The 27627-nt window shown below is 47.0% G+C and overlaps 1 protein-coding gene across 2 annotated transcripts in view; it reads left to right on the top strand.

The window, feature by feature from the left end:
- The window catches only part of SMYD1 (SET and MYND domain containing 1), a 47602-nt gene extending 20256 nt beyond the window's left edge, over window positions 1–27346 (top strand). For both annotated transcript variants that reach the window (XM_049695886.1, XM_049695887.1), the window contains 9 exons: window positions 4182–4358; window positions 6906–7119; window positions 9725–9855; window positions 12229–12267; window positions 14933–15122; window positions 22021–22113; window positions 24159–24322; window positions 25458–25626; window positions 26851–27346. In XM_049695886.1, coding sequence (XP_049551843.1) covers window positions 4182–4358; window positions 6906–7119; window positions 9725–9855; window positions 12229–12267; window positions 14933–15122; window positions 22021–22113; window positions 24159–24322; window positions 25458–25626; window positions 26851–27009 — 1336 coding nt within the window. In that variant the 3' untranslated portion in view covers window positions 27010–27346. The remainder of the gene's footprint in view (window positions 1–4181; window positions 4359–6905; window positions 7120–9724; window positions 9856–12228; window positions 12268–14932; window positions 15123–22020; window positions 22114–24158; window positions 24323–25457; window positions 25627–26850) is intronic.
- Window positions 27347–27627: the final 281 nt, after the last annotated feature.

The raw sequence follows: 27627 nt of genomic DNA, 5'->3' as shown, positions 1-27627 counted from the left end.
ATGTTCTTTAAGACATGTGCCCTCCCCCTCGATTTTTGAGGGGAGACCACTTTGCAGGATGAGAGTTTTTAAGCAGCCCAGGAAGCCAGCACTGCTGGTCCAGTTCTCTCTGGTTGTGCTCTTGGAGGACTCATCCACCTTGCAGACACCTTCTATTTGCATTTATCTGTCCAGTAACTGGTTATTTCCATACAAGGAGCTGAGCAACAGCTGCCTTTCCATCCCACTTGACTCTGACAGATGACATAGCCCAGGGCTGCCGAGCAAAAAGTGAGCGGGGACCGCTGGCTGGGGCAGGGCACACTCAGGGCTGCAGGCAAAGCAGGTAGGTCTGGTGGCTTCCTCTGCCTTCTGTGCTGGGAGCAGTGTCAGCCCTCAGGGACCCCTATGAGAATACTATCCCTGTGAGGATAGCGATGACCTGTACTCTAAAGGGTTGTTGTGAAGGTTTAACACAAGAGAACTGCTAAAAAACATCTCTTTCAATTGCAAAGCATTGTGTGAATGGGACTCTTGTGGGGACTGGGAAAATGAAACTAAGGAGGAGAAATGAGGCTTGGTGAAGGTCACTAGCTAAGCTGGCTGGAAGAAGCACTCTTTCTCCTGTCATCTAAAAAGTGGTTTTAAGTGGGAGAGGGATAAATTGGGAATTTAGGATTAACAGACACACACTACTATATATAAAACAGATGAACAACAAGGGCCTACTATATAGCACAGGGAACTATATTCAATATCTTGTAATAACCTATAATAGTAAGGAATCTGAAAAAGAATATATATTATATATATGTATGTATAACTGAATCACTTTGCTCTATACCTGAAACGTTGTAAATCAACTATACTTCAATAAAATAAATAAATTAATAAGTGGTCTTAGAACTTTAATTGAGGTATAGTTGATGCCTGATATTATATGTTACAGGTGTACAATATAATTAGTCACAATTTTTAAGTTTATACTCCATTTTTAGTTATGATAAAATATTGGCTCTATTCCCTGGGTTGTACAATATATCCTTGTAGCTTATTTTATACCTAATAGTTTGTATCTCTTACTCCCCTACCCTTATATTGCCCCTTCCCCCTTCCCTCTCCACACTGGTAACCACTAGTTTGTCCTCTATATCTGTGAATCTGCTTCTTTTTTGTTATATTCACTAGTTGGTTGTGTTTTTAAATTATTTATTTATTTATTTGTTTGTTTGTTTGTTTATTTATTTATTTATTGCGGTACGTGGGCCTCTCCCGTTGCAGAGCACAGGCTCCGGACGCGCAGGCTCAGCGGCCATGCCTCACGGGCCCAGCCGCTCCGCGGCACGTGGGATCCTCCCGGATCGGGGCACGAACCCACATCCCCCATGTCGGCAGACGGACTCTCAACCACTGCGCCACCAGGGAAGCCCGGTTGTGTTTTTTTAGATTCTACACATAAGTGATATCATATAGTATTTGCCTTTCTCTGTCTTACTTCACTTATCACTTCCCTCTAAGACATCACGTCTTTTAGATGCTCTCATGGTGGGGAAGTAAAGAAGGGGTGGTATTTCTATCACGGAAGTACCCTTGGCCCCCTACCTATAGGTTCTCTTCCAGCTGGGAAGTCGTCCTCTGTGGCGGCTGCCTGGGAATTAGTGGGTGCTGGAGGAGAGCAGGTGCTCAGAGATCACCTGGCCCAACCTCTGACACCTACTGAGGACTTGTTCTGTGCCAGGCTCTTAGCTGTTGTTTCATTTAATCCTCGAATCACTCTGAGAGTGGGAGAATTTTGGAACTTCTTTGTAATTTTCTTCTTGCTTGAGTTTTTTAAGATACCAAGTACGTTTCATTAAAAAATAATAGTTGGACTTCCCTGGTGGTGCAGTGGTTAAGAGTCGACCTGCCAGTGCAGGGGATGTGGGTTCGATCCCCGGTCCGGGAAGATCCCACATGCGGCAGAGCAACTAAGCCCATGTGCCACAACTACTGAGCCTGTGCTCTAGAGCACGTGAGCCACAACTACTGAGCTCGCGCGCTTAGAGCCCATGCTCCACAACAAGAGAAGCCACCGCAGCGAGAAGCCCACACACCGCAACAGAGTAGCCCCCGCTCGCCGCAACAAGAGAAAGCCTGGGTGCAGCAACGAAGATCCGACGCAGCCAAAAATAAATAAATAATTTAAAAAATTTAAAAAAGGTAACAGTCATTTGTCTAAATGATATCAAGATCTAAGTGTTGCTATTCTCATTTTCACATAAGGACACGAAGGCTCAGAGAGGTTAGGGTACTTGCTTGAGGTCACACAGTCAGTAGATACTGGAATCAGGGGCTGAACTCAACTCTGACCTATTCCAGGTCTGACTTTCTGTAATACCCATCCCACCACCAACAAAAAGAGATGGAGACCAGAAAGACAAGCTTTTTTTTTTTTTTAAACTTCCCCTTCCTGCCTACCTGATACTTCCATGCATACTGCCCCCCTCCCGCCCTCCAAGAAAGGGTAGAATTTAGGTTATCTCTCATATCTACATCCATGCTACTTAAAGCTGCAGCATCAGTATCACCTGGGAGCTTGTTAGAAATGCAGAATCTCAGGCCCCACCCCAGACCCGCTGAATTAGAACCACATGATCTCTGAAGATGTGCACACACACTAAAGTTGGAGGAACCCCTCTCTGCATCAGACCCACCCTCTTCCTTCTTCCTAGTTCCAGCCTCGTGGCTAAGCCTTAATGGTAGGTGGGGTGATGGAGAGAAAGGTCAGCCTCATCTCAAGAGATCTAAATTAGGAGATAGCTCATAATACTTCCTGGATTTCACCAGCTTTTAAAAATTGACTCTAGGTCCTAAAAAAATTGTGGAATGAGATTTAAACAGGTGTGTGAGCCCGTAGAAAATACTTTGGTGGTTAACCTTTGGAACCCACTATGTGTTCACTAGGAGAAAAATCATTTCAGATTGATCACGTTTTCTTTTCATGAAAAGTAATTAAACGTTTATTACAGCAAAGTGATTGTAAAGACTCTCATGAGACAATATGAAGGTGAGATATTATTGAACTGATAGTTGCATTGAGTCAAGGCCTCATAAGGGATTATATGCATGACTGTAAAGGTCTCTCCATCACCCAGACTGGGGTGAAATCTATACTGCAGCATCTTGGGGCTCTGTCCCCAGCCTTCTCCTGGTCAAAGCAGCAGTAGCGGCATAATTATGATGCGCTGCGGATTCTGTGCAACTGTAAGTATGTCAGGGTAATTCTACTCTTCCTCTCTCGTTGGGAAAGCTTAAGGGAATGCAAGGGAGAGAGGAAGACATTATTATGGGAATAACCTTGCATCTACTGTAAGTTATAAATAAGCACTAACCTTTCATGCCCTTGAGTACTTTATGACTAGTAACAAATTACTAGCATCACACCTCACAGCAGATGGGGACACAGCAGTTTGTGGAGTTGGCCACCCATCACTTCCACTCTCTCTCTGAGCCAGGAGAATACATCAGATAACATCTGTGACATGAGTAACCTTGTCCATCTTTACTCCTGCAAAACACGCAGAGCTATGACATACATCATAACGTGTAGACTTCATTTTGTGTAAAACATGCCATGTTTCATGTCCCATCATATCGTAAGTAGTTACGATATTTTTATTCTTTGGGGAAAGGGACATTCCATTTCAACAATGAGAAGGATATGTTGCATAGTATGCCCTCTCCCGGGCCACGGTGCCAATGACAAGTGACTTTTAGCAAGAGGATTGGGAGGAATTTCCAGCCACTCCCTTGGCTTAGGAGACTTCCTTGGTTCCTCCGTTGTGATCCAGGAATACCCTGAGGCCCCCCTATTATAGTGGGTGCTCATGCTGCATGGTGATCCCAAGTTCAAGTGTTCATCCAGCAACTTGTGGTATTCCCGGTGGCTAACGCATAAAGGTTGTAACTCTACGACCTCTTGCTGAATTAAATTGAAGGGCTTATATGAAGAGCACAGTAGAGTTCCCTACATTGGTTTCACTGAAAAATATCTGCCAGAAGCGTAGCCACAGCTAGAGGGGATCTTTGGAAACCCAAGCCCCTTATTTTGAAAAATGAGAATCTGAAGCTTAGAAAGACAAGGACAGCCAGTACCCGAACCCCAGTCCCCCAAAAGCCAGTGTGGTGTCCTCCAATCACAGGTTTTCTCCCTCCATTTCCAGCCTTGTGAACGTTGTGTGCCACACTTGCTTCAAGAGGCAGGAGAAGCTCCACCGCTGCGGGCAGTGCAAGTTTGCCCATTACTGTGACCGCACCTGCCAGAAGGATGCTTGGCAGAACCACAAGAACGAGTGTTCGGCCATCAAGAGATACGGGAAGGTGCCCAATGAGAACATCAGGTCAGAGCTGGGCCCCGGGGTGGAGACTGGGATTCCCAAATGTCAGGCGGGGGATGGCGGCAGGGACAGCATGCCCAGGTCCAAGCAAGCTGGGATGAGTGCAAATCAGGAAAGAGTCCCAAAGTGACAGGATATGGTCACTTCTTCCGTGCTCTCCCTTGGTCTGGGAAGCCCATCTATGAGGGGATCTCCACTGGTGGAGCTGGTTGCAGACTTGTTCCGTGCGGCTCCCCAGTGTTTAATTTTTTAAAAAAATTTTATTTTATTTGTTTATTTACTTTTGGCCATGTTGGATCTTCGTTGCTGTGCGCGGGCTTTCTCTAGTCGCGGCGAGCGGGGGCTACTCTTGGCTGCGGTGCGCAGGCTTCTCATTGCCGTGGCTTCCTTCCTTGCGGAGAACAGGCTCTAGGCTCACGGGCTTCAGTAGTTGTGGCTCGTGGGCTCAGCAGTTGTGGCTCGTGGACTCTAGAGCGCAGGCTCAGTAGTTGTGGCGCACGGGCTTAGTTGCTCCTCAGCATGTGGGATCTTCCTGGACCAGGGCTCGAACCCGTGTCCCCTGCATTGGCAGGCAGATTCTCAACCACTGCACCACCAGGGAAGCCCCCCAATGTTTACTTTTTAAAAATTGATCTGCCTGTGTCAAAAAATTAATGAGTGGCAGAGAGCCACCAAAGTGTCCCTTGGTCACAGGCTTTATCTTGTGGGCATGGGCTGCCTAATGGTTAACAAGTGGGCCTTCTCTGCCCTCAGAGTGAAGTAAGGCCCTCTGTCTCATACTCAAAGTTCTGTACTTTCTATGCTGTATAGCACGGGGAGATCAGCTTTGTGACGACCTAAAGGGGTGGAATGGGGAGGGTGGGAGGGAAGCCCAAGAGGGAGGGGATATAGGTATACATATAGCTGATTCACTTTGTTGTACAGCAGAAACTAACACAACATTGTAAAGCAATTATAATCTAACAAAGATGTAAAAAAAAAAAAAAAAAACTCCCCAAAAAACAAAGTTCTGTGCTTTCTAGGGCCCTCCCTCTTGTCCCACGTTAACCAACCCCCTTCTCCTCCAGAGTCCTTTGCTCCTTCCAGACGAGGCCTTTCTTGCCCCTGCTCCCTGCATATGCACGTTTGGGGCTGCCTCAGGGCCTTTGCTTATACTGTTTCCCCTCTTAGATTGTCTTCTCTGCCTTCTCTCTATCTAATCATTAAGAATGTGAATAAGTTCACACATGATGTCGACATCCACTACCTCACTTTGTCTCCTAAACACCTCTGTGTTGGAGGAGGGCATTGAGAGGACACGACTTCCGGTTGACCTGCAAGCTGGACCCAGGTCTTCATCCCCTCCCCTGTCCTTGGAATGTGCTCGCTTGCCTTCCCCGCCTCCCAGAAGCTGCCCAAGAATGTGGCATTGAGATAGCAATGTGGTGTTGAAATCACCTGGAAGGTATGACCAAACCCAGGAAAGGCCTCTTTATAAACTCTAAAATTTGGCTGGCAGGGGCCAAGATCTTTTTTTTTTTTTCTTTTTCTTTTTTTTGCGGTACGCGGGCCTCTCACTGTTGTGGCCTCTCCCGTTGCGGAGCACAGGCTCCGGACGCGCAGGCTCAGCAGCCATGGCTCACGGGCCCAGCCGCTCCGCGGCATGTGGGATCTTCCCGGACCGGGGCATGAACCCGTGTCCCCTGCATCGTCAGGCGGACTCTCAACCACTGCGCCACCAGGGAAGCCCCCAAGATCTTTTTATCTGTGGCCGCCCAAGACAAGCCTCCTAAGTAAGTCCCCTGCTGATTCAAACTGACACCCACCAATCTGGAGTGGTCTGCCTCTCTTCCTGCCCTCTGTGGATGGGGGCCAGTTTGTGAACCAACACTCTGCAGGTTAGCACGGCAGGGGATACATATTATCCTCACTTTACTTGCCACTGGAGAGGTTCAGGGAGGTCAAGTGACTTGCCCAGGGTCACACAGTAAGAAGTGGAGTCGTCAGACTCCTTCTCCAGTGCTCATCTTAGCCGCACAGTCAGGAGAGACCCAGGCTGCCGCACCTCACTGTGTCCCCAGGCCCCTTCCATGATTTCCCAGACCCACGTGACCTGGCTTCTGCCCACCTCTCCACCTTTATGTGATTTCCTCTCCTTGCTCCCTAGCTCCAGCACCTTGCTGTTTCTAATCGTGCCAAGCTCTTTCCCTGTTCCTTTGTACTCGCTGCTCTTTCCCCATCTGCACAGGGCGGGCGCTTGTTCACTCCGCTGGCAGCCAGGGGGTGCCTTGTCGAGCCTCCCCCCATCACCTTGGTTTCCCCTTCCCCAACCGCTCCCTATCAGGTCACCCTGTTTGATTTGGGGCATAGCACTTAACAGTACTTTAGATTATCTTTTCAACTTAGGTCTCCCCCACTCTGAGAAGCTTCATGCTACAAGAAATTCCATCCGTCTAGTTCAAAACGGTGTCTTGGGCCCGACCCTGTGCCGGGCGTGTACTAGACTCTCAGCAAGCGTTTGTCGAATGAATGAGCGCAGCGAGGCCTCTCTAACCCCGCCCCTCTGCGCAGGCTGGCGGCGCGCGTCATGTGGCGGGTGGAGAGAGAGGGCGGCGGGCTCACGGAGGGCTGCCTGGTCCCCGTGGACGACCTGCAGAGCCACGTGGAACACTTCGAGGAGGAGGCGCTGAAAGAGCTGCGGGGGGACGTGGACACTTTCCTGCAGTACTGGCCGCCCCAGAGCCAGCAGTTCAGCATGCAGTACATCTCGCGGATCTTCGGCGTGGTAAGATTTCTCCCAAAGTGGCCTTGGGGCTGGGCCGGCGCCTGGGATTGTCCGACGAAGGACCTTCCAGATGCTGCCAGGTCCGTGTGGAAGGGGAGGCCAAGAGAAGTGCTGGACGAGGGAAAGAGACCTCACGTGACGAACTTTTACCCAGTTCTCCTTCTGGTCTTCCTTTACTCTGAGGTCACGCCTGCGTGGCTGAAGTCAGCACCCCAAGCGTAAACTACTCATTAGCTCTGAGCGGTAGATTTTGCTGGTGATTTACCTTCTCGTTCATCTGCACTTCCTATATTTTCTCTTCTCCACATTGAAAACGAAGACCCCGTCACTGTCCCTTCTTGCCCACCAGTCACTTTGGAAGTAAGACTCTTCCTTTTCCCACATCTGATGTGCTGATCATGGGCAACCAGGGAGAGGAGAGTAGGGGCTTTCTGGAGGGCACTGCCTTGAGCAACCTATCCAGGCCTCTTGAAGCCATGAGGGTCCGGGAGGACAGGGTGGGAGCCCAGGGGGTCAGCAGTCTCAGGCCGTGGGCTATGGGGGCATGTCTCCCATCTGGCAGGCCCGGACCCTTGTGGGGTGATGGTGAGTGGGCTGAGGAAGGGGTTATTGTGATAACAGTAGCATGATCACACGCAGCATCTCTCACCATGTGCCAGTGCTTCTGTAATAGTGAGAGTTCTCCAGAGAAACAGAACCACAAGGATGTACCGTGTGTGTCCATGTATATGCATATATATATATAGTATATTATACTCTACGCTTTATATTATGGATAGCATATATATATTATATATGGGGAGAGAGAGAGAGAGAGAGAGGGAAGGAGATTTATTTTAATGAACTGGCTCTTGTGATGGTGGGAGCTGCTGGTAGGCCATCAGGCTGAAGACCCAAAGAAGAATTGCGGTTCAAGTTCAAAGGCAGTCCACTGGCAGGATTCCTTCTTGCTCAGGGGCAGTCAGTCTCTGTTCTGTGAAGGCCTTCAACTGATTGTATGAGCCCATCTCCATTGTGCAGGGTAATCTGCTTTACTCAAAGTCTACCAATTCAAATGTTTATCTCATCCAAAAAACACCTTCACAGAAACATACAGAATAATGTTTAACCAAATATCTGGTCACCACAGCCCAGCCAAGTTGACAGAAAGATAACCATCATAGCCTTCCAGATATTATTTTGTGCAGTCTTTACAAAACAAGATGAAGTCCGTGGTTTTAACATTCCTATTTTATAAAACAGAAAGCCTAGGGCCAGAGAGGTTACAGGACTGCCAAAGGTCACACAGTGAGCTGGTGTCCAAGGAAGGTCTAGAAGCAGTCTGTCTGATGCCAGAGTTTCTACTCTCACATGTGGAGTTTCTATGCTCCACAGCCTTGGTGTGAATGGGTGTCATAGACTATCTTGAGTATCTCTAAGGTGGTCTGGGGACTACAGCCAAGGATGCTGTAATCACCAAGGCGTAGAGCTGAAAGGACCCATGAAGATCATCTAGTCTAACTTATTTAACCTACAGATGGGAAAATAAGAGCTCAGAGAAGAAAGAAATTTGCCCAAGGTAACACAGCTTATTAGTGGTACTGACGGGCTTAACTTCATGTACTTGCTGAATGACCAATAAGATTGATGGAGAAAGTGACTGTCCTCTAGTATCAATAACAAATAGCTATGTGCTATACAGATCAGTATATATCAATAAATGTATATTGTGTTATAAATATTATGGATAGCATGTATTTATATATATGATTTTTACATTTGGCAGAAACTTGTGTGCAGATATTAATGTATCCTAGGTAATATTTATTCTTATACATTTTTTTATACCCTGAGAGCAGACATTTGGAATCTATTTCTATAAAAAAATAACTTTTTTTAAGGAAAAAGAAAGAAATCAGGTGCCGTATAAGCAGTAACCAATTTGATATGCCTGGCATTCAGAAATAAATGTTGCACTCATCAGATTTAAAAGTTGTGGACAGGGAGTACAAGGTATCCACCAGACACAAAAAACAGATGTTAATTTTATTTTATGAATAGTTATAGGAGTTGAGAGTAGTCAAAGGTAGCAGAGGAGACACACACACGCAAAGCAGAGAAGGGCACAGAGAGAGAAACCAAGATAGACGCTGGGGAAGACTCGTGAGACCCAGATACAGGAAAAAGGAGAAACTTCTCAGAACCAACATTTCCATCTTGGGCCTTTTTATTTTTTTATTTTATTTTATTTTTTGACTGTGCCACACGGCTTGTGGGACCTTAATTGCCCGACCAGGGATTGAACCTGGGGCCCCAGCAGTGAGAGCACTGAGTCCTAACCACTGAACCACCAGGGAATTCCCATTTTGGGCCTTTTTAGAATACAGCTACCCAAAACTTTCAAGGTGGTGGTGCATTTTAGCAAATAGGAGACTCTCCCACGGTGCTAATCTTGAGGGTCATTTGGAGTCACACAGAGAACAGGAGACTGACTGTCTCGTTTCCAGACTCTCTAAGCATTTCCAGGATGAGACCAGGTTTTCTATTTTTTAAAAAACTTTCAACAGCTGGAGGGTGTTCTGCGCCAAGTCTATGTTAGCTGACTCTCCTCTTTTCCCCTGGGTAGATTAACTGCAATGGTTTCACGCTCAGTGACCAGAGAGGCCTGCAGGCAGTGGGTGTGGGCATCTTCCCCAACCTGGGCCTGGTGAACCATGACTGTTGGCCCAACTGCACGGTCATATTTAACAACGGCAAGTGAGTATGTCTTCAACTTGGGTTGGTATGTTGGGGATGGGGAGACCTTATGGTATTGTCTCTACCCTTGATTTAAACCAAAAGTAACCTGTTGAACCTGAGCTAGCATGGACTCCAAATGGACAGAACATAGAAATTTTATTCTAGAATAATTGTGAATAGGAGAAACATAATGAGGAAGATGGCAAAGAATTCCACGTGAGTAATTTTGGAGTCTCTGTATGTTTCTTGAGGTTGCCTAGATATGTTAGATAAACCTCTAACTACTACATAATTTAGAACTTGAAGCCTGAGATTTTCTATCTAGAGGTCATTGCAGAACATCATCAACTGAGAAGGCGCTTGGCAGGAACAGTCAAGTTCCCAGCAGAAGTCAGAAGGCACATGCAGGGGTTACCCTAAGAGAAGTTAGTAAAAGCACAATTGACGGAAGTGTGGGTAGAGTCGAAGAAATTGACAAAGAATGGTGAAATGTCCAGGGTCTAGTGACAGAATGAAACCATTACCACCTTTTGACCTGGAGGGGCAATGGAGGAAGTACGGTTCTTGCAGCTGGTGAGAGCTGTAGCCATGGGAGGGGGCCCTTTCTCCCTGCCCACCCCCGCCACTCCAACAGCTTGGCTGTACCTGTAGAGAAACCAGCCACTGCTAGAACCGTGGTGTGGCAGAGGGAGAGCCAAGAGACTAAATACCCCAACCTCTTTCTCCTCCCATCTTCTGATCTCCTCCCGTGGGCCAAACCCCAACCAGAAGCCAGAGGGCCAAGGAACCTGGGTGATGAAGCCCTCAGAGGTCAGCCCTGCCCCCCTGGAAGGCACAGGTCAGGGGACAGAAGGGCAGAGAATGGAATTTGGGGTGGAGCGCAAATGGAGAAGAGTCAGCAAACAGGATGAGCCCCTCGTTGTCCATGGCTTAGGCTGGGGGGCTTTGGGGGAATGAGGCCTAAACAATATTTCTTTTGCTCTTAGAGACGAGCTCTTATGACAGGTGCAAGCTGACTCTAAGCCATCAACAAGGAGCAGGCTTCCCCCCAAAGATAATGGTTTCTGGTTCTCAGCCAAGAGTCAAGCTTAAGTTCCAATAGAGCGAGGGCTCTGATTTCCCTCTTCCTTCCTATTTCTGGAAGCAAGGGCGTGCATGACAGTAGCACTTGAGAAAGTCACTCAAGACAGGACAGTTCATTTTGCACCCAGATGATTATCTTTCCGCAGCATTTGTATTTCCCTTTGTAAGCCTCTTGGGGTCACTGGCCTGGACCTCATGGAATCCTCCCCAGAGGAGCTGGTGTCTGGAGTTACCCTGGTTGGCAGAGAAGATCAGATTCACATGTGGGGCTGGTCTTTCTGGTCACCATTCCCCTAAGTGGTGGTGACCCAGAGCTCTTCTTGTCACCACATGTAGCAGCCACAAGAACCCGGGGGCCCTTTCTTCAGATCGTCACCAGTGCCCGCTCTGGCTTCCACGCGTCCACTAATTTCAAGCAGCCACATTGTACCCGAGCTTCGTGGATGTTGTGCAAGAGGCGACTGCAGTCACTGTCTAGCTGCCTGCCATAGTGCAAAGAACACGGGACGCGGAGCTAGGAGCCCAATTCTAACCCCAGTAACTTCTGCATACTTCCTGTGTGATGGGTCTCCAGACACAGTTCAAACTGTTCCCGAAATAGACATTCAAAGAGGCCACCCTTATTTGTCCAAGATGCTTGTTAGTGGGACAATAATAGCCTCCCATGTGTTTTCTTAGCACTCTACTTTTATTTTATTCTTTTGGAAAAGAATGCCTGAAGGAAGGTTTATTTCAGTAGAAGAGAAAGCTGAGCCAGGGTTTGAATCATCCAAAGATCGCCTGATGCTGCTTCTTGGTGGCCACACAGCTGGGGACTCTAAGTTGAAGCCCTTATTGGTGTACCACTCAGAAAACCCCAAGGCTCTGAAGGGGTACTCCAAGCCCAATTTGCCCACGATTTGGCGCTCAAACAGGACTGGGCAACCTGGAGCATCTTTCATGAATGGTTCACATACTTTTTGTGCCCTGCCATTGAAAAATACTGTAGCACTCTACTTTTAAATGCGTTGTCTCATGACGGTCTCATTACCAGGTTACAGATGAGAATACCGAGGCCCAGGGAAGTGAAGCAACTTGTCCAGGGCTGAATCCCTTTGAACCCAGAACTTCTCATTCCAAATCCAGTGCACTTTCCACTATAGCAGGCTGCCTCTTGTCAAGGGAGCCCAGCTAGGAGCGGCTGGGATAGAGATGGTTGTGATGACCAAAGCTTTGATGGCATAACCTGGAGTGCTGTGCACCCTTGCTAGCCATACGGGATAAGCCAATGGTAATGATTTCCATTTGGGTGTCTGTTTTGTTTTTCAGTCATGAGGCAGTGAAATCCATGTTTCACACCCAGATGAGGTGGGTCAGTCTTTGGAAACATCCCTGCTGCTCTGACCCATCTCCCTCACTTGCCTGGTTTGCTGGGGCTGCCCCTTCACGAGACTCCTTGGCTGTCTGTCCGTAATGTCCTTCTGCTCCCCAGAATCTTGTCTTTGCTGTATGCTGTGTGTTTAATGCATTTATATTAATCATTTTGTTCCTCACCCACCCACTACCTGCTGTGCCTATGCTTCCCTCTCTTACTCCTCATTTCTCTCTCTCCTCCAACCTCAAAGCGTGAAGGTCCTTTCCAGTCCACACCATCTTAGCAAAAACCCACACTCTCCCTTTAAACCCTGCTTATCGTGAAATGAGCACTGTTGATATTACTGACCTACTAAAGGACTCTGTGTTTTTTTTTTTTTTTTTTGCGGTACGCGGGCCTCTCACTGTGGTGGCCTCTCCCGTTGCGGAGCACAGGCTCCAGACGCGCAGGCTCAGCGGCCATGGCTCATGGGCCCAGCTGCTCCGCGGCATGTGGGATCTTCCCGGATCGGGACACGAACCCGTGTCCCCTGCATCGGCAGGCAGACTCTCAACCACTGCACCACCAGGGAAGCCCAAGAACTCTGTGTTTGTTTATAACCTCCAACTTCTCACTCAGACTGGTTCTGAAAATGGTACCCATAACTGTGATGTTTTTGATAAATATTTATTCATAGCATTCTCTTTATTGCTTCTGGCCAACTATGAATTAGTGGTTTAGATTAGATTTTACTTCGGACTTTTCTTAATGACAACTCCACAGCCCCAGTGGGCCTTTTTCTCAAGGTGGGCTTGAAAGTACTTGAAATGATCTTCGGATTAACAACAAAATGCTGTGTGGAAGTTTGGGCCTTGGGAGGGCAGGGGTAGGAGTGGTCGGTGCACCTGAGTCTGTGTTGATGTGCGTTGCGAGGGACTTTGGACGAGTCACATCATCTCCTGGGTGTTTGGTTCTACATTTGTAGAGCAAAGGTCAAGGTGAGAGCGTGTCTAGGGACCTTCCTAATTCTAAGTCTCTGTGGCCCTGGACTCTGCTCCTGACCTCTCTACAAGAAATACTTAAGTTGCCTACTTGTGGCTCAATTGGCTGAACTGTAGAACTGCAGAGCATTAGAGATGGAAGAGGTCTGGGATCCAAAACAGAATAGTGGTCACTATTCCTCCCCTGATTCCCAGTGCCAGGTTAGGTAGAGTGGGGCATATAATGTGCATTTCTTACACCTAAGTGACTTCACATTAATTTGGTTTTGAAAACTCTCTCATATCATTGAAATAATTTGAGATACTCTGAGACCTTGTGAGAATTGGATTAACCTTGGTGCGAAGCAAAGCTACTGGCCAACTCAACTGGCCACTGATTTACTGTTGAACGAGGACATGTCAATATAGTGAGCTGCCTCTGTGAAAGGGCTAGTGGGAGCAGAATTGCTTACTTATCCTATATTATCACATATATTGGGCAAGGCAGTGTACCCCACTTTGAGAGAAGGTTCTTTAACCTTAAGTGGTCACCTCAGGGGCCTGGACATGCAAGTCACTGCTGTTCCTCGCTTGGCTGTCACCTCTGAGCACGTGGAAGGGGCTCCCTCTGACTGGGACCTTTCTCTGGTGCTGGAATCTTCTCCTGCCTTTCACGTGGCATCTGAATCAGCCTCTCTGGGAGGTAAAGGAAATGACCATGGACTTCTCTGTAGATGCTTTCCCAGCCCTCTGCATCCTGCCCCTCACTCTCTGGGTGATGGGTTCCCTCTGGGCAGGGAGGCCCCCTGATGTTGTAGGGATACAGGAGCATAGCTTAGGATCCAGCTTGCCAGGCTCACCACTCTTTCTGTAGTTTCTGGACTCCTGGGTGGAAGATGCATGGCTGAGAGGCCCACAGGCTGGTCTCAGCTAGTTTGGCTTAGCTGGGTGTCAGTTGTGCAGTGGGATTTTGTCTTCAGTACATTCTGTATCTATCACATGGTGAGGTGTGTAGTGCTGTAGGTAATTGGAGGGTCAGGTCTAGGCTGGAAGGGGGTTGCAATGTCATCTGCTCTCGCTAACCACCTTCAACCCCAAAGCCATGTCCCCCAATAAACACAAAAGTGAACAATGCAGTGGGCTTTGCCTCAGAGATCTCCAGGCATAAGTCTCCTCACATAAATTAGGTCTGAGCCATTGGACCAAAGGTTAAGGTAAGAGGGGGCTTATAATTAGACACAGAACGGGCCAAGCTTCTGGGTAACTGAATGTGCGTGTTTCTGAGAGAAGCAGTCTCCAAACTAACCAGAAATGACTATCAAGGCTTCTCTTGTTTGGAGTTTTTGCCTTATTATTTCTCCATTCCTTTGTTACAGACCATCAGTAGCTAAATGCACTGGGAGAACTGCAGGCGTGGAACCTTTGTATGCTTTTATGATGGAGCCCAGACCTCTACTGGGAGTCTATTTGAGCTGATTCCAGAGCAATTAGCTGAATGGAGCAGATTTGATTGTTATAATGAGTAGAGTAGAACTCTCCAGAAAACTGTCCTTTACACCACATCTCCCCCTTTGGGGGGGAATGGAGTTTTCTCAGTGTTAGTGGAGGTCGTTGTCTTTGAGACTCAACTTCTTGAAACCATGAAGAGCGTACATCCCACCCCGGATCTGATGGACTCTTCTCCTTTACCCTGCTCCAGAATTGAACTCCGGGCCCTGGGCAAGATCTCAGAAGGAGAGGAGCTGACCGTGTCCTATATCGACTTCCTTAACGTCAGCGAAGAACGCAAGAAGCAGCTGAAGAAGCAGTACTACTTTGACTGTACGTGTGAGCACTGCCAGAAAGGGCTGAAGGACGACCTCTTCCTGGGTGTGAAAGACGACCCGAAGGTACAGGCAGCCCCACCACTGGGGTGCTTCTGGGCATCTTCCCCAGGAGCCAGGCGAGGGCAGATTCCACAGCTAACCAAGGCGCCACTGCCCTGGTGGACAGAGCACGCAGATGGGTCCCAGCTAGCGTCCTGGTACCACTGCTTGCCAGGTGTTTGACTTTGGGGAAGTTACTCTGTTTTCTCATTTGTAAGATAGGAATGATGGCACCTGCTACAGGGGTTGTTATGAGGATTAAGCAAGATGATATATGTAAAAGGAGAGGCATAGAGAGTAGACACTAAGGGAGAGGCATAGAGAGTAGACACTGAAGGAGAGGCTTAGAGAGTAGACACTGAAGGAGGGGCGTAGAGAGTAGACACTGAAGGAGGGGCGTAGAGAGTAGACACTGAAGGAGGGGCGTAGAGAGTAGACACTGAAGGAGGGGCGTAGAGAGTAGACGCTGAAGGAGAGGCGTAGAGAGTAGACGCTGAAGGAGAGGCGTAGAGAGTAGACGCTGAAGGAGTGGCATAGAGTAGACACTAAAGGAGAGGCATAGAGAGTAGACGCTAAACGAGTGGCATAGAGAGTAGACGCTAAACGAGTGGCATAGAGAGTAGACGCTAAACGAGTGGCATAGAGAGTAGACGCTAAACGAGTGGCATAGAGAGTAGACACTAAACGAGTGACATAGAGAGTAGACGCTAAATGAGTGGCATAGAGAGTAGACACTCAGTAAATTTAAGTTGCTCTTCTTGCCCCTTTGCAGGTTGAGTGATGCTGAGAATTCCATATAGAGAGACCAGATGGGCAAAGAGATTTGTTGTCGGGTTATCACAAAGATATTCCTAGTCCCATGGAAATGGGCAATGGGGAGATGGGGCAATGTTTGGATTGCTTAATATGCTTAATTCCTGAGTAACTGTTGCCTAATTGATGGTGGGACCACTGAGCACTGAAGTCTTACCAAGGGGGATGTCCCCCAGCGCCCCCTTCACAATAAGCAGGCCTTCGTAGAGGCTCCTGAAGAAGACCTCAAGACCTCAGATAATCAACTATACTTCAATTAAAAAAAAAAAAAAAGAGAGAGAGAGACTTAGGAACGAAGGCACCTGGGCCAGGAATGCAAATATGCGAAGAGCATGCCGGGGGACCTTAGTCCTTGGCTGCATCTCCCTTCACAGACTGCGGTGCTCTGGCCCTGCACCAAATCCCCTGTGGGGAGGGCAGCTTTCCCCCCACCCGTGAGGCCTGCCAGGGAGAGCCTTTGGAATTGCCTATGGTCAGGTCTGAAAAATCACACGTAGGTTTTTAACCGGGAGCCATTCTCCTCGGGGAGGCTAACCCAGCACTTCTATATAATTCGCAGTTCACCAGAGCATTTAAGATACAAATATACTTCTGAATTAACTTCTGCATCCTAAGTGTGGGCAGAAACTTGTCTCTGGTTAGAGCAAAGGCTACAAGCAAAACTGACTTCTAGGTTCAGATGGAGGGACCCCTCTCAATGACTTCATTACCCAGTGGTGTCAGTGCTACTGTCCAGATAGCTCTGTTCCCCCACTTGATTCACCTCTCTTTCATTTTCGGGCTATTCGAGGCTTCTTTTGCCACTAACTTATTTTTACTCTCAATATATAATATTTTTTACTCTTTGGCCAAGCAGTTCTAAGAATTTACCCTGCAGATATACTTGCGTATGTGCACAGGAATATATGTGTAAAGAGATAGTACATTATGGCATTGTTGGGAACAGCAAAATATTGGAAAAAAGCTAAATAACCACCAATAGGGAAATATTTAAGTTAAGAAAATAAACTAATGAGGTAGATCTTTGTGTACAGACGTGGAATGAGCTCTCTTTCTTTTTTTTTATTTATTATTTTTAAAAATTGAAGTATAGCTGATTTACAGTGTTGTGTTAGTTTCTGGTGTACAGCAAAGTGACTCAGTTATACATACATATATATATTCTTCTTCATATTCTTTTCCATGATGATTTATTACAGGATTTTGAATATAGTTCCCTGTTCTATACAGTAGGACCTTGTTGTTTATCATTCTACATGTAATAATTTGCATCTGCTAGTCTCAAACTCCCAATACTTCCCTCCCCCATCCCCCTCTCCCTTGGCAACCACAAATCTCTATGTCTGTGAGTCTGTTTCTGTTTCATAGATAAGTTCATTTGTGTCACATTTTATATTCCACATATAAGTGGTATCATATGGTATTTGTTTTTCTCTTTCTGACTTACTTTGCTTAGTGTGATAATCTCTAGGTCCATCCATGTAGCTGCAAATCACATTATTTCATTCTTTTTTATGGCCGAGTAATATTCCATTGTACCACATCTTCTTTATCCATTCATCTGTCGATGGACATTTAGGTTGTTTCCATGTCTTGGTAATTGTAAATAGTTGAGCTCTATTTCTTAAGGAAAAGAGTTAAGGGGCTGAACATTGACATATGAATTCGTTTCCTAGGGCTGCCATAACACAGTACCCCAAACTGGGTGGCTTACAATAGAAATGTATTGTTTCTCAGGTCTGGAGGCTAAAATCTGAAATCAAGGTCTTGGCAGGGCTGGTTCCTTTTGAGGGCTGTGAAAGAAGTGTCTGTTCTAGGCCTCTTTCTTTGGCTTGTAGCTGGCCCTGGGCCTTTTCACATGGTCTTCTCCTCATGTGTCTTTTTCTCTTCACCTGGCATTGTTTTTTTAAGAACACCAGTGCTGTTGGATTAAGGGCCCACCCTACTTGAGTATGACCTCATCTTAACAAATTACATCTGCAATGACCCCATTTCTAAATAAGGTCAGATTCTGAGGTACTGGGGGTTAAGACTGCAACATAGAAATTTAATTTTGGGGGGATGAAATTCAATCCATAACACTGTGTATGCTACCATTTCTGAAAATTAAATTTATTAAATTATTTCAATTAAAAGGGACACATGCCCTGACACAGATTCACTCACCCCACCGGGGTGTGCAAGCAGAGTCAGTCTCCAAACAGACAGAAGTAGGAGGAAGAATCTGTAACCAGTGGATCAACGATGCCTAGTGTGGAGAAGTTGAGAGTCATCCCTCCCAGGCAGGATACAAAGCAGGAATGTGTGCCTTATAGGAACAACCCCATTTTCACAGAATCAAAGGTTCTGTTTTCCAGGAAATGTGTATTGACACTTATGTGTGGGGCACTGAACACAGTACCACAGGAGCTACAGAAAAGAATAAGCCACTGTGTCCACCCTCACCCTGACCTTCCAGAACCTGCAGGATAATATGTGTCTTATCAGCAAGCCAGCCAGCCTTCCCTCCTGGTGCCTGGCCCTGAGTATTTTTTTCATAACTTGCTTCCACCACTACCTAATTTTTCAAAGAGGCCAGACCCTCTTTTCTCCCTTCAGAAATTAAGTGAAACAACTGTGTAGTCATTTCTCTAAATTTTTCAATATTTACCTGGCAACTCCGATAGTTAAATAGGTGATGTGTGGCTGTTAGCTCCTGTCCCTTCACTTTAGATACGCTCACCAGCTGGTGACTGTATGCCCACGTCTTTCAGTCTGAATTAGCAGAGCTGACATCTCTCTTGATATAAAAACATCGATGATTTCTGCTTGAACCGACCTTGATTCAAAGCGAAAACTGTCTATTATTTTTATATCACATTGGGTTTCTCTGTTAAAATAAAGAAATAACTCAAAATTAAAATGACTCAACCAAAACAAGTAAGCAGAAAAAAAAATTGAGTATAACTTTTTAAAGGCAAGTGCATCTGAAGGCATAATAAAAAGGCATTATATTGTAGTGGAAAGAATACTGGAGAATTAGGAGGCCTGTGTTCTAGTTCTGGCTGTGACCCTGAATGTCTGAGCTTGGGCACGTCTCTTCCTTGTGGGTCTCAGTTTCCTCATCTGTAAAGTGGAGCATTGGACTAACTTATTAACAGTTCCTTCAAGCTTTTCTATCTACGATGTCATCACAGTTGCTCTTCTTTCTTCATTTAAATAATGCTTTATCCCAGCCTGACAAGCTCCTTTCTATACACCAGCCTTTGTGACTCATCTTCAAACCTTAAATTGGCATCAAAATTGTTTCTGACTCCTATGTATATATTATAAATAACTAAATAAATATAATAAAAACATACACATATAGACCTGCATAAAAATAAAAACCAAATTTTTTAAAAATGAGAACATAACACCAATTTCCCCCGATTGTAGCTTTGGACCCTCCTTGTTTAGGCTGTTTGGTTCTCTCTCTCTCTCTCTCTCTCTCTCCAGCCTTCAGCTATGGTTTTTACAATAGGAATGTTCCAGTTTCTCAAGGTTGGGGAGCTAATGTCCCTCTTTCCTTCCCCTCCTCTTTTGATTCCTCCTCTGGCTTCTACCCCTCTCCTCCGGTTCCTTTCTCTTCCTCCCTGTTTTCTATTAGTTGTGGTGTGCTCCTCGAGAGGGGAGCCTCTCTCTGTGGGCTTCCTTACGTCCTATCTGCAGATCAGGTTTTCCTGCCTTTACTCCGAAAAGGGAGCCAAGTGGAACCGCCCATTTCCCTTCTCCGAATAGCTTTATCCCATGTTGCATGTGTCAGTTAACAACCTTTCAGCCAGGTTGTTTTGAGAACATTGGCAGTTGCCTCCTTGAAAAAATTTAATTCCCTTCCAGAGCTTAAAGTAACACTCTTCCTTACAACATCAAACTGAGCAAGGCTTTCATTAACACCTAACAGCTTAGATTCACTAAGTATTTTGAGTTTTAAAGACAATGGAACGTACAGTGGGTTGGAGACTAGTGTGATTTTATGAGCCAACACTTGGGCAACAACCTATAGGTGAAACTAAAGATGTACGTTTGATGGATGGGTGACATACCTCCGAACCACCAGTCATAGAACTCTACACAACCAGGCAAGATATGGACTCCTCTCACTAATGTGCTTGATTCCAACGGGCTAAGGAAAGCAGACGCACGCTGAAATGACTGGTCTTGGGACCAAGGCATGGTCTGCTAACTAGCAGAATGCTGAGTAGCGCTCGGGTGGGAAGCCAACATTCGGGTCGTCAGGCAGGAAGGCAGCCAGAAGCCAGGAATCTCAGACAAATCAAAGGTCAAGGTGAAAGTTAAGTCAGGAGTGAGACCTGCCAGAAGAACTCAGAGCATTGATGGATGCATCAGATGCTGGAGCCGGGCTGTGAGACAAGTACAGAAACAAATACAGAAGAATTGCAGGGAGGCCCAGATACAGAAGGATATGGAAAGGAAGGTAGTCAGAATTTTAGGGATGATCAAGAACTCTGCAGAAGCCAAAGTAGGTGAAGTGGGGAGAAGCATAAATATAATCCCACTTCCTTAAGTGATCTCGACCCTGAGGCAAGCTGTCCTGGGTTCGGGTTCTCCTATTACAAGATGGACACTGTGGAACTGGCTCAAGACAGGCTGGGAGCCTGAGGGAAGACCCTTGATCTCCACGTATTAGGGGGCTGTATTTTTAAGGGAACAGATGCCCATTCTCCTGTAACTTTTTGGTAGTTTAGTGATGGTGACCTCACAAAATAATGTGAGCAGCAGATATAAACACAGCTGTTGATCCCGATTCTTTGTGGTGAAAAAATTGGACGACCAGAGAACTGATTAAATTGTTCTAGTTTTGTACAGTGGAAAACTCTAGTTACTAAAAAGGCGATATAGGTATTTTTATATTTATATGCGAAAATATCCACAATCTACTGAGTGAAAAAAAGTAGGCAATAGACAGAAATATGTTATTATTCCAGTTAGAAAAAGATTGATGCTATTGACATATACACCCTCATGCATGTGTGTACATGCAGGACTGCAATTCAGCCAGAACACACTGATACAGTCATACAGACATACTCTTTGTTGATGTGTCTGTGCCTTTGATAGGTCGGTGCCTTTCCTGTACCAGTTGTTACATAGTTTAAATATTTTTCCTCTGTATACTCACTGGAAAATACTCCTCAACGTGCTGTGTCCATCTTCGTGTGGGTTCTGGGCATTTCTACTGTTTTCTCCGTACTTTTTCATAATGTTTTAATTTTTTACAGTTTGCATATGTTAATTTTACAGTCAGAATAAATAATAAAGGTATTTTTATTTTGGAAAAAAGTTAGATTTGCCCAAGCAAAAAAAAAAAATCTTTTTTTCAGAAAAAAACTTCTCTTTCTTTAGTTTTTTTTTTTTTTTTTTTTTGCTCTTTAGTTTCTTGGGGTTTTTTTTGCCACGTGGTACACGGGATCTTAGTTCCCTGACCAGGGATCGAACCTGTGCCCGCTGCAGTGGAAACGAGGAGTTTTAACCACTGAACCGCCAGGGAAGTCCCCCCAGAAAAGAGCTTCTGATATGGATAAACATAGCAAGCAAACTTTTCCTTTGGTCTTTGAGAAATTTGGCACTTTTTCTTCAAAATTATCGTGGCTTCACGGGAACTGGCTTCTTAATTATGGTACCTCAAATATCAAAACCTCATTTTTTTTTTTTTTACAAGATCACTAGACTGCTTAGGCAAACATAGGGAGCCTGGTAGGTCTAGATTTCACGGCTGACAAGTTCTCTCATGGATATCCTTTTGGTCTAGACAGGGAAATAGGGACTGGTTGCAGAGACACTTGGAAGGGTTGACAGCCCATAGCCACAGGGCCCTCTTTAATGAGCTCCAACGGCAAACTGGAGTATGATATTTTTTGGTCAAGTCCCCGGCCTCTGTCCTCAACCACTGGACCACCAGGGAAGTCCTGAGCTATAGGGACCTTGCATGGCATTTACAGAACTGAAGCATTCAATGAAGAAGGCATTAATCTTGTACTACAGTGAATGTCAAAGGGGGCAGCTGTTCAAAGATGCAGTGGGTTGCCTCACAAGGGGGTCTCCAACTGAATGTCCCTCCCTTTCCCAGCCCTCTCAGGAGGTGGTGAAGGAGATGATACAGTTCTCCAAGGATACGCTCGAAAACATTGACAAGGCTCGCTCTGAGGGTTTGTACCACGAGGTAAGAATTCATTTTTCTTTTTTTGCGGTACGTGGGCCTCTCCTTGTTGTGGCCTCTCCCGTTACGGAGCACAGGCTCCGGATGCGCAGGCTCAGCGGCCATGGCTCACGGGCCCAGCCGCTTCACGGCATGCGGGATCTTCCCGGTCCGGGGCACGAACCCGTGTCCCCTGCATCGGCAACTCACTGAAACTGGGTTTGAGGAGAGCACAGGCAGCCTGACAAATGTCCTGGGGCTGGGGGTGTCTGTGATATCAGGGATGGAGGAATGGAAATGGCAGTGGGTGTCTTGCTTTCTCGCGTCCTGGCTACAGTGTCCAGATCTACTAACTGTGCATTCAACCCTGGCTCTAGAAACACCAGGCGTTCTCAACTGGCTGTACACAAGAATCATTGAAAAAATCCTGATGCTCAGGACAATTCCTCCAGAACCTCTAGGAGTGGGACCCAGACATCAAGATTTGTAAAGCTCCCGAGTGATTTCAACAGGCACCTAGAGTTGAGACCCATGGCCAACACTGACCTGCAGAGCACGTGCCTGCACTGAATTCACAAAGGCAGCTTGTTGGAAGTACAGATTCCCGTGTCTTACCCCCTAAGGTGTGATTCGTCTAGTCTGCAACAGAACACAGGGACCATGAATCAGTATTTTTTCCCCCAAGCTCTTTAGACAATTTGGTAGCTAGGTTTGGATGGCACTAGGGCATGGCAAGGTGGGAGATTAATTTCTGTTCGTTTCTATCTGCTTTTCTCTGATCTTCATTCGCCTCCTTTCCTCACTCATTCTTTGCCCACTTTTGAGCCCTTACTGGGGTGACCAACACACGACATGCTCCTTGCCTCCCGGGAGTTCTGTCAGGTTGCGGGGAGAGAGTCCCATGAACAAAGTGTTGCTGTACAGTACGGAAAATCTATGGCAGAGGCTCGCGGTAGGAGCTGGAGCTCCGGATTCCATTCCTCTGTCGTCTTCTTCGTTTGTCCTCTTCTCTGCTCAAGCTTGGTAGGGTCGGGTGCAGGGCTGGACGCTGCCCATGGGCTTACAAGGATTGTCTTCAGGAAGGATTGTTTGCTAGCTCACAGTTTGCCACGCCCCTACCCAGCTGCCTCATGGGCCTCTGGGAGAGTCTCAGAGAAAACTGGTTTCCACGCATTTGAAATGGAAAGAATTGTGTGACATTTCTCCCGTGAGAGTGGCAAGGGAAGGAGGGGAGAACTGTGAACCACTAAAATCTAGAGACCATCTGACTCTGTAGGGTGTAACTGAAGATACGTCTACACATGAATCAGTTGGAAAAGCCCGACCATAAAGCCGCTTGTGGTCGGGCCCGTCTTCTTCCTCACCAGGACCCATGTGGCCTCCTCCTGATGGGTCGCCTGGCCTCTCTCTCTGCCAATCCCTCCCGTACACTTCGAGCAGGGCATGACTGTCCAACCTCACTGTGCATAAGGGCCACCCAGGGGCAGATGTGAAGGATGCCACGGTCCCTCCCCCGGGTATTCAGTTTCAATTGGTCTGGAGTAGGACTCAGACATCGGGATTTATAAAAGCTCTCCAGATGACTCCAGAGCACAGCCAGGATGCAGAATCATGGGAATGATGGTTAAGATAAAGCTCCACTGCTTGATTTGAATACTTGCTCCATTGCTCACTTTCTGTGTAACTTTGGCAAAGCACTTGCCGCTCTGTGCTTCAGTTTCCTCGTCTGGGAGAATGGGAATATTAGTAGTGCCTACCTCATTGCGTTGTTCTGAGAAGAAGTACATATATATGTATGAACATGGCTTTCATAACTCCCTGCTGACTTCTATGATAACTCCTCATTCTGCCGTGTCAGCTGTGTCTCCCACTGTTACCCTTGCCATCCCTACATCTTAGCCAAACAGGGCCATTTTGCTATTCAGATCACAAACTTGTGCTTTCCCTTCTCTGCCGGTAGTTTCCTCAAGCTTCGAAGAGTGAGTGTCCAATGCCAGCGTGATGCTCCCATATGTGAGTCAAGCATGTGCTCTGGTGCAGGGGTAACAGACAGGGCCTGTGTCTCCTAGGTTGTGAAGTTATGCCGGGAGTGCCTGCAGAAGCAGGAGCCAGTGTTTGCCGACACCAACATCTACACGCTGCGGCTGTTGAGCACCGTTTCCGAGGTCCTCTCCTACCTGCAGGCCTTTGAGGAGGCCTCACACTACGCCAGGAGGATGGTGGATGGCTATATGTAGGTGACGATCCTGGGTCTCAGGTAGTCTCCTGGAAACGTGTCTATTCCAGGGATGGCAAAGAGATGGCATGCATATCACTACCTCTCCCTCCTGCGCCCACAGCAGGCATCAGTAATTGATACCTGTCCTCTTTATAACTGAGTCTTTGTATCGTGGAGTTCTGAGCAATAATGTCCAAATAATCAGATTTGATACCTGAGATGAAATCTATTTGTCATCCCCGGTCTTCCCCAAATCCTCCAGCTTGTCTGTCATTTGGGAGGCATCTTCTGCTTGTGGTTTCCTTAAGGCTAAATCTGGCTTGACTTTAAGTGCTTAGAAAAGTTTCTCCCCCCTAACAATCAACAGAGGCAATCTTGTCAGCTTTAGATTTTATTTAAAAAAAAAAAAAAGAGGGACTTCCCTGGTGGTCCAGTGGTTGAGACTCCTCGCTTCCACTGCAGGGGGCATGGGTTCCATCCCTGGTTTGGGAACTAAGATCCCACATGCTGCACAGCAAGGTGCAAAAAAAAAAAGAGGTGTCAGCCATTCTTGCTTATAAATTGTAAAAGGCAGCTCCTTTGCCTTCCCTCTGCTAATGTCCTCTCTTGCCTTATGTGTCCACATGGGCATGTGAATTTGTATTTCTGGCCAAATGAATATGTTGGCGTAAGAAAGTTGCATTTTTTTGAGTGGATGTTACTCATAAACAAAATCTGGGAAAACTGTGCACCATGCGAAAAGGAAGTCCTGTTAAGAGAGTGCCAAGGAGGTGAAGATACAACCCTGTCCCGAGAAGGACATTCGAATTATATTTTTTCCCCTGAACTTCCTAGCCCGTTCAAAGGAGGGCTGAAGGCTCCCAGCTCCTTGTACTCAAGTTCCAAGTACAATCCTGACCCCGTTTCCCCATTAGGACTTGGCTCAGTAGCTAGGTCGGAGTCTCAGCTCTTGCAGCCTCACTGCGTGGGGTGTTTGGCATCTCAGTGCATCTCTGTGTGCCCTAGTCTCCCCTGATGGTTGACGCCTCACAGCGCTGGTGGGAGAGTATATGGACTTCATCAGTGAGGTCACTTTATAAGTTGTCAAATGTTGTGCAGATAAAAGGTAGGTTGGGAATATGTGTCATCATTACTCGCTCTGCCCCTGCAGGAAGCTGTATCACCCCAACAATGCCCAGCTGGGCATGGCCATCATGCGGGCAGGGCTGACCAACTGGCACGCTGGCAACATTGAGGTGGGGCACGGCATGATCTGCAAAGCCTACGCCATTCTCCTGGTGACACACGGACCCTCCCACCCCATCACCAAGGACTTAGAGGCAAGTGGCTTCTTGGGGCGAGTCTGGGCTCTCTGAAGATGGAAGCTGAGGGCTAGACTCTGCTTTTGGAAAGACCCTAGATTGCCTGCTAGGCCAGAAGGGAATTCAGAAATGCTTAGTCCACTCCCCTTGTTTTATATCTGAGCAAACTGAGGCCCAGAGAAGGGGAGTAACCTGTCCTTGGTCACAAAGCGAGTGGACGGCAACATTGAGGCTTGAACGCTGGGATGCTCCAGGCCTGGACCGAGAAAACCTAATGGTGTGCATGTGTGTGTAGCACGTACATTAGAAAACGTGCCACATGGAGTAGAGTCAGGGAGCACAGGCTCTGGGACCAGACTGCTGGGATCCAATTCCGGTTTGACCACTTTCCAGCTTTGTGGCTACAAATATTGACTGTGTGGGCCTCAGTCTTCTCATCAGAAAAATGGAGACAAAAGGGTAAGATTGCGGCAAAGGGTCAATGAACTGATGTGTGAAAAGCGCTCAACAGTGTCTGGTGAGTGGCATGCTCTTCATAGCTGCTGGCTGGCTTTGTGCTTCGAGGGCTGATTTATTTGAAAGTGACGGGGTTCAGAGGACTGTCCTCAGGCAGTAGTACAGGGAAAGAGGACAGACTTTGGTGTCATAGAATGTATGTCAGTACATTAAGCTTGTCAAATACAAGTGTTTGTCATTGTATTCACTGCTCTAACCTCAGCCCCTCAACGAAGCCTGGCCCTTGATAAATATTTCTTGAATTAACATACGGGAGAATGAGGGTTTTTCTGTGTGTCACATAGAAATAGTAATCTTCCCGGCCGTTGTAAAGTACAAGGGAATCTCACCCATTTCGTGTATGAGGAAACTGAGGGCTGAAGGGATTAAGTCACTTGCCTGATGTCCCACAGTGTTGATGGGACTTAAGTTCAGGAACCAGGGTTCAAATCCAGTTCCCCACCTAGCAGTTCCTAAGAACAAACATTCTCTGCTGAGAGCATTCCCTCAAGCTACTCTCTCAGGGGTCTGACTCCCTCTTCCCAACAAATGGAGTCCACGGCCAGGACATTAGACTCGCAGTGTATGAGTGTGTGTGTGTGTCCTCTGGGGAGGTACAGTTGAATCTCAGTGGCTGGGAGCCACTTACCCCATAGTCTGTCATTTCCAAAAGGGCCAAGGTAGGTCAGAAACCAACACATCCTGGGGGTTTGTCCTCACTGTTTTCGGTGTATCCGCGTCCCACAGGCCATGCGGATGCAGACGGAGATGGAGCTGCGCATGTTCCGACAGAACGAGTTCATGTACCACAAGATGCGGGAGGCCGCCCTGAACAACCAGCCCATGCAGGTCATGGCTGAACCCAGCAATGAGCCGGCGCCGGCTTTGTTCCACAAGAAGCAATGAGGACCTGCCTGGTGGGAGAGGGGCGCCGTGGCTGGGGAACTGGGGAGACATTCTGGAGGTGGTGGGTTTCTGGGGAGACCCTTGATGAGGAAATCAGCGTAACGCTCAGCCTTGTTGCCGCAGGAATGTCCTACTCTTTTTTCCCAGTGTCATTTCGGTTCATTTCAACTCAGTTTAATTCAATTTAACCCTATCCCAGACCAGTCCAACTCCTCCTACAAATATTTATTGGGATAAATATTTATAGGGATAAAGAAGCTCCAAATGTAGCTGGAGAGGCAAAATGTAAACAATTAAAGCACAGTGTGATAATAAATGCAATGGTAAACTCTATGGAGAGAGGGAGTACAGTGGAGGGCATGTGTCTGGTGTGTGTGTGTGTGTGTGTGTGTGTGTGTGTAGTGGTGAGGGTGTCATGGAGGAGATGACATCTGAGCTAAGGGTGGCAGGTACCTGGAGTCTCAGGTGGCCGCTCACCTATCTGTGCAGGTGTCTCTGGAATATTCGGAATTTGCTGACTGGGATGGTGATGTTCAGTTTCCTCAGGCGAGTGTGGAGTTATGAAGAAGAGACTGTCTTTGGGCCTTTCAGGTCCTACTCAGAGAACTGAAACTTCTT

The sequence above is a fragment of the Orcinus orca genome, chromosome 13, assembly GCF_937001465.1.
Source record: "Orcinus orca chromosome 13, mOrcOrc1.1, whole genome shotgun sequence".
Classification (NCBI taxonomy): domain Eukaryota; kingdom Metazoa; phylum Chordata; class Mammalia; order Artiodactyla; family Delphinidae; genus Orcinus; species Orcinus orca.
This window is presented reverse-complemented; position numbering and strand designations above follow the sequence as displayed.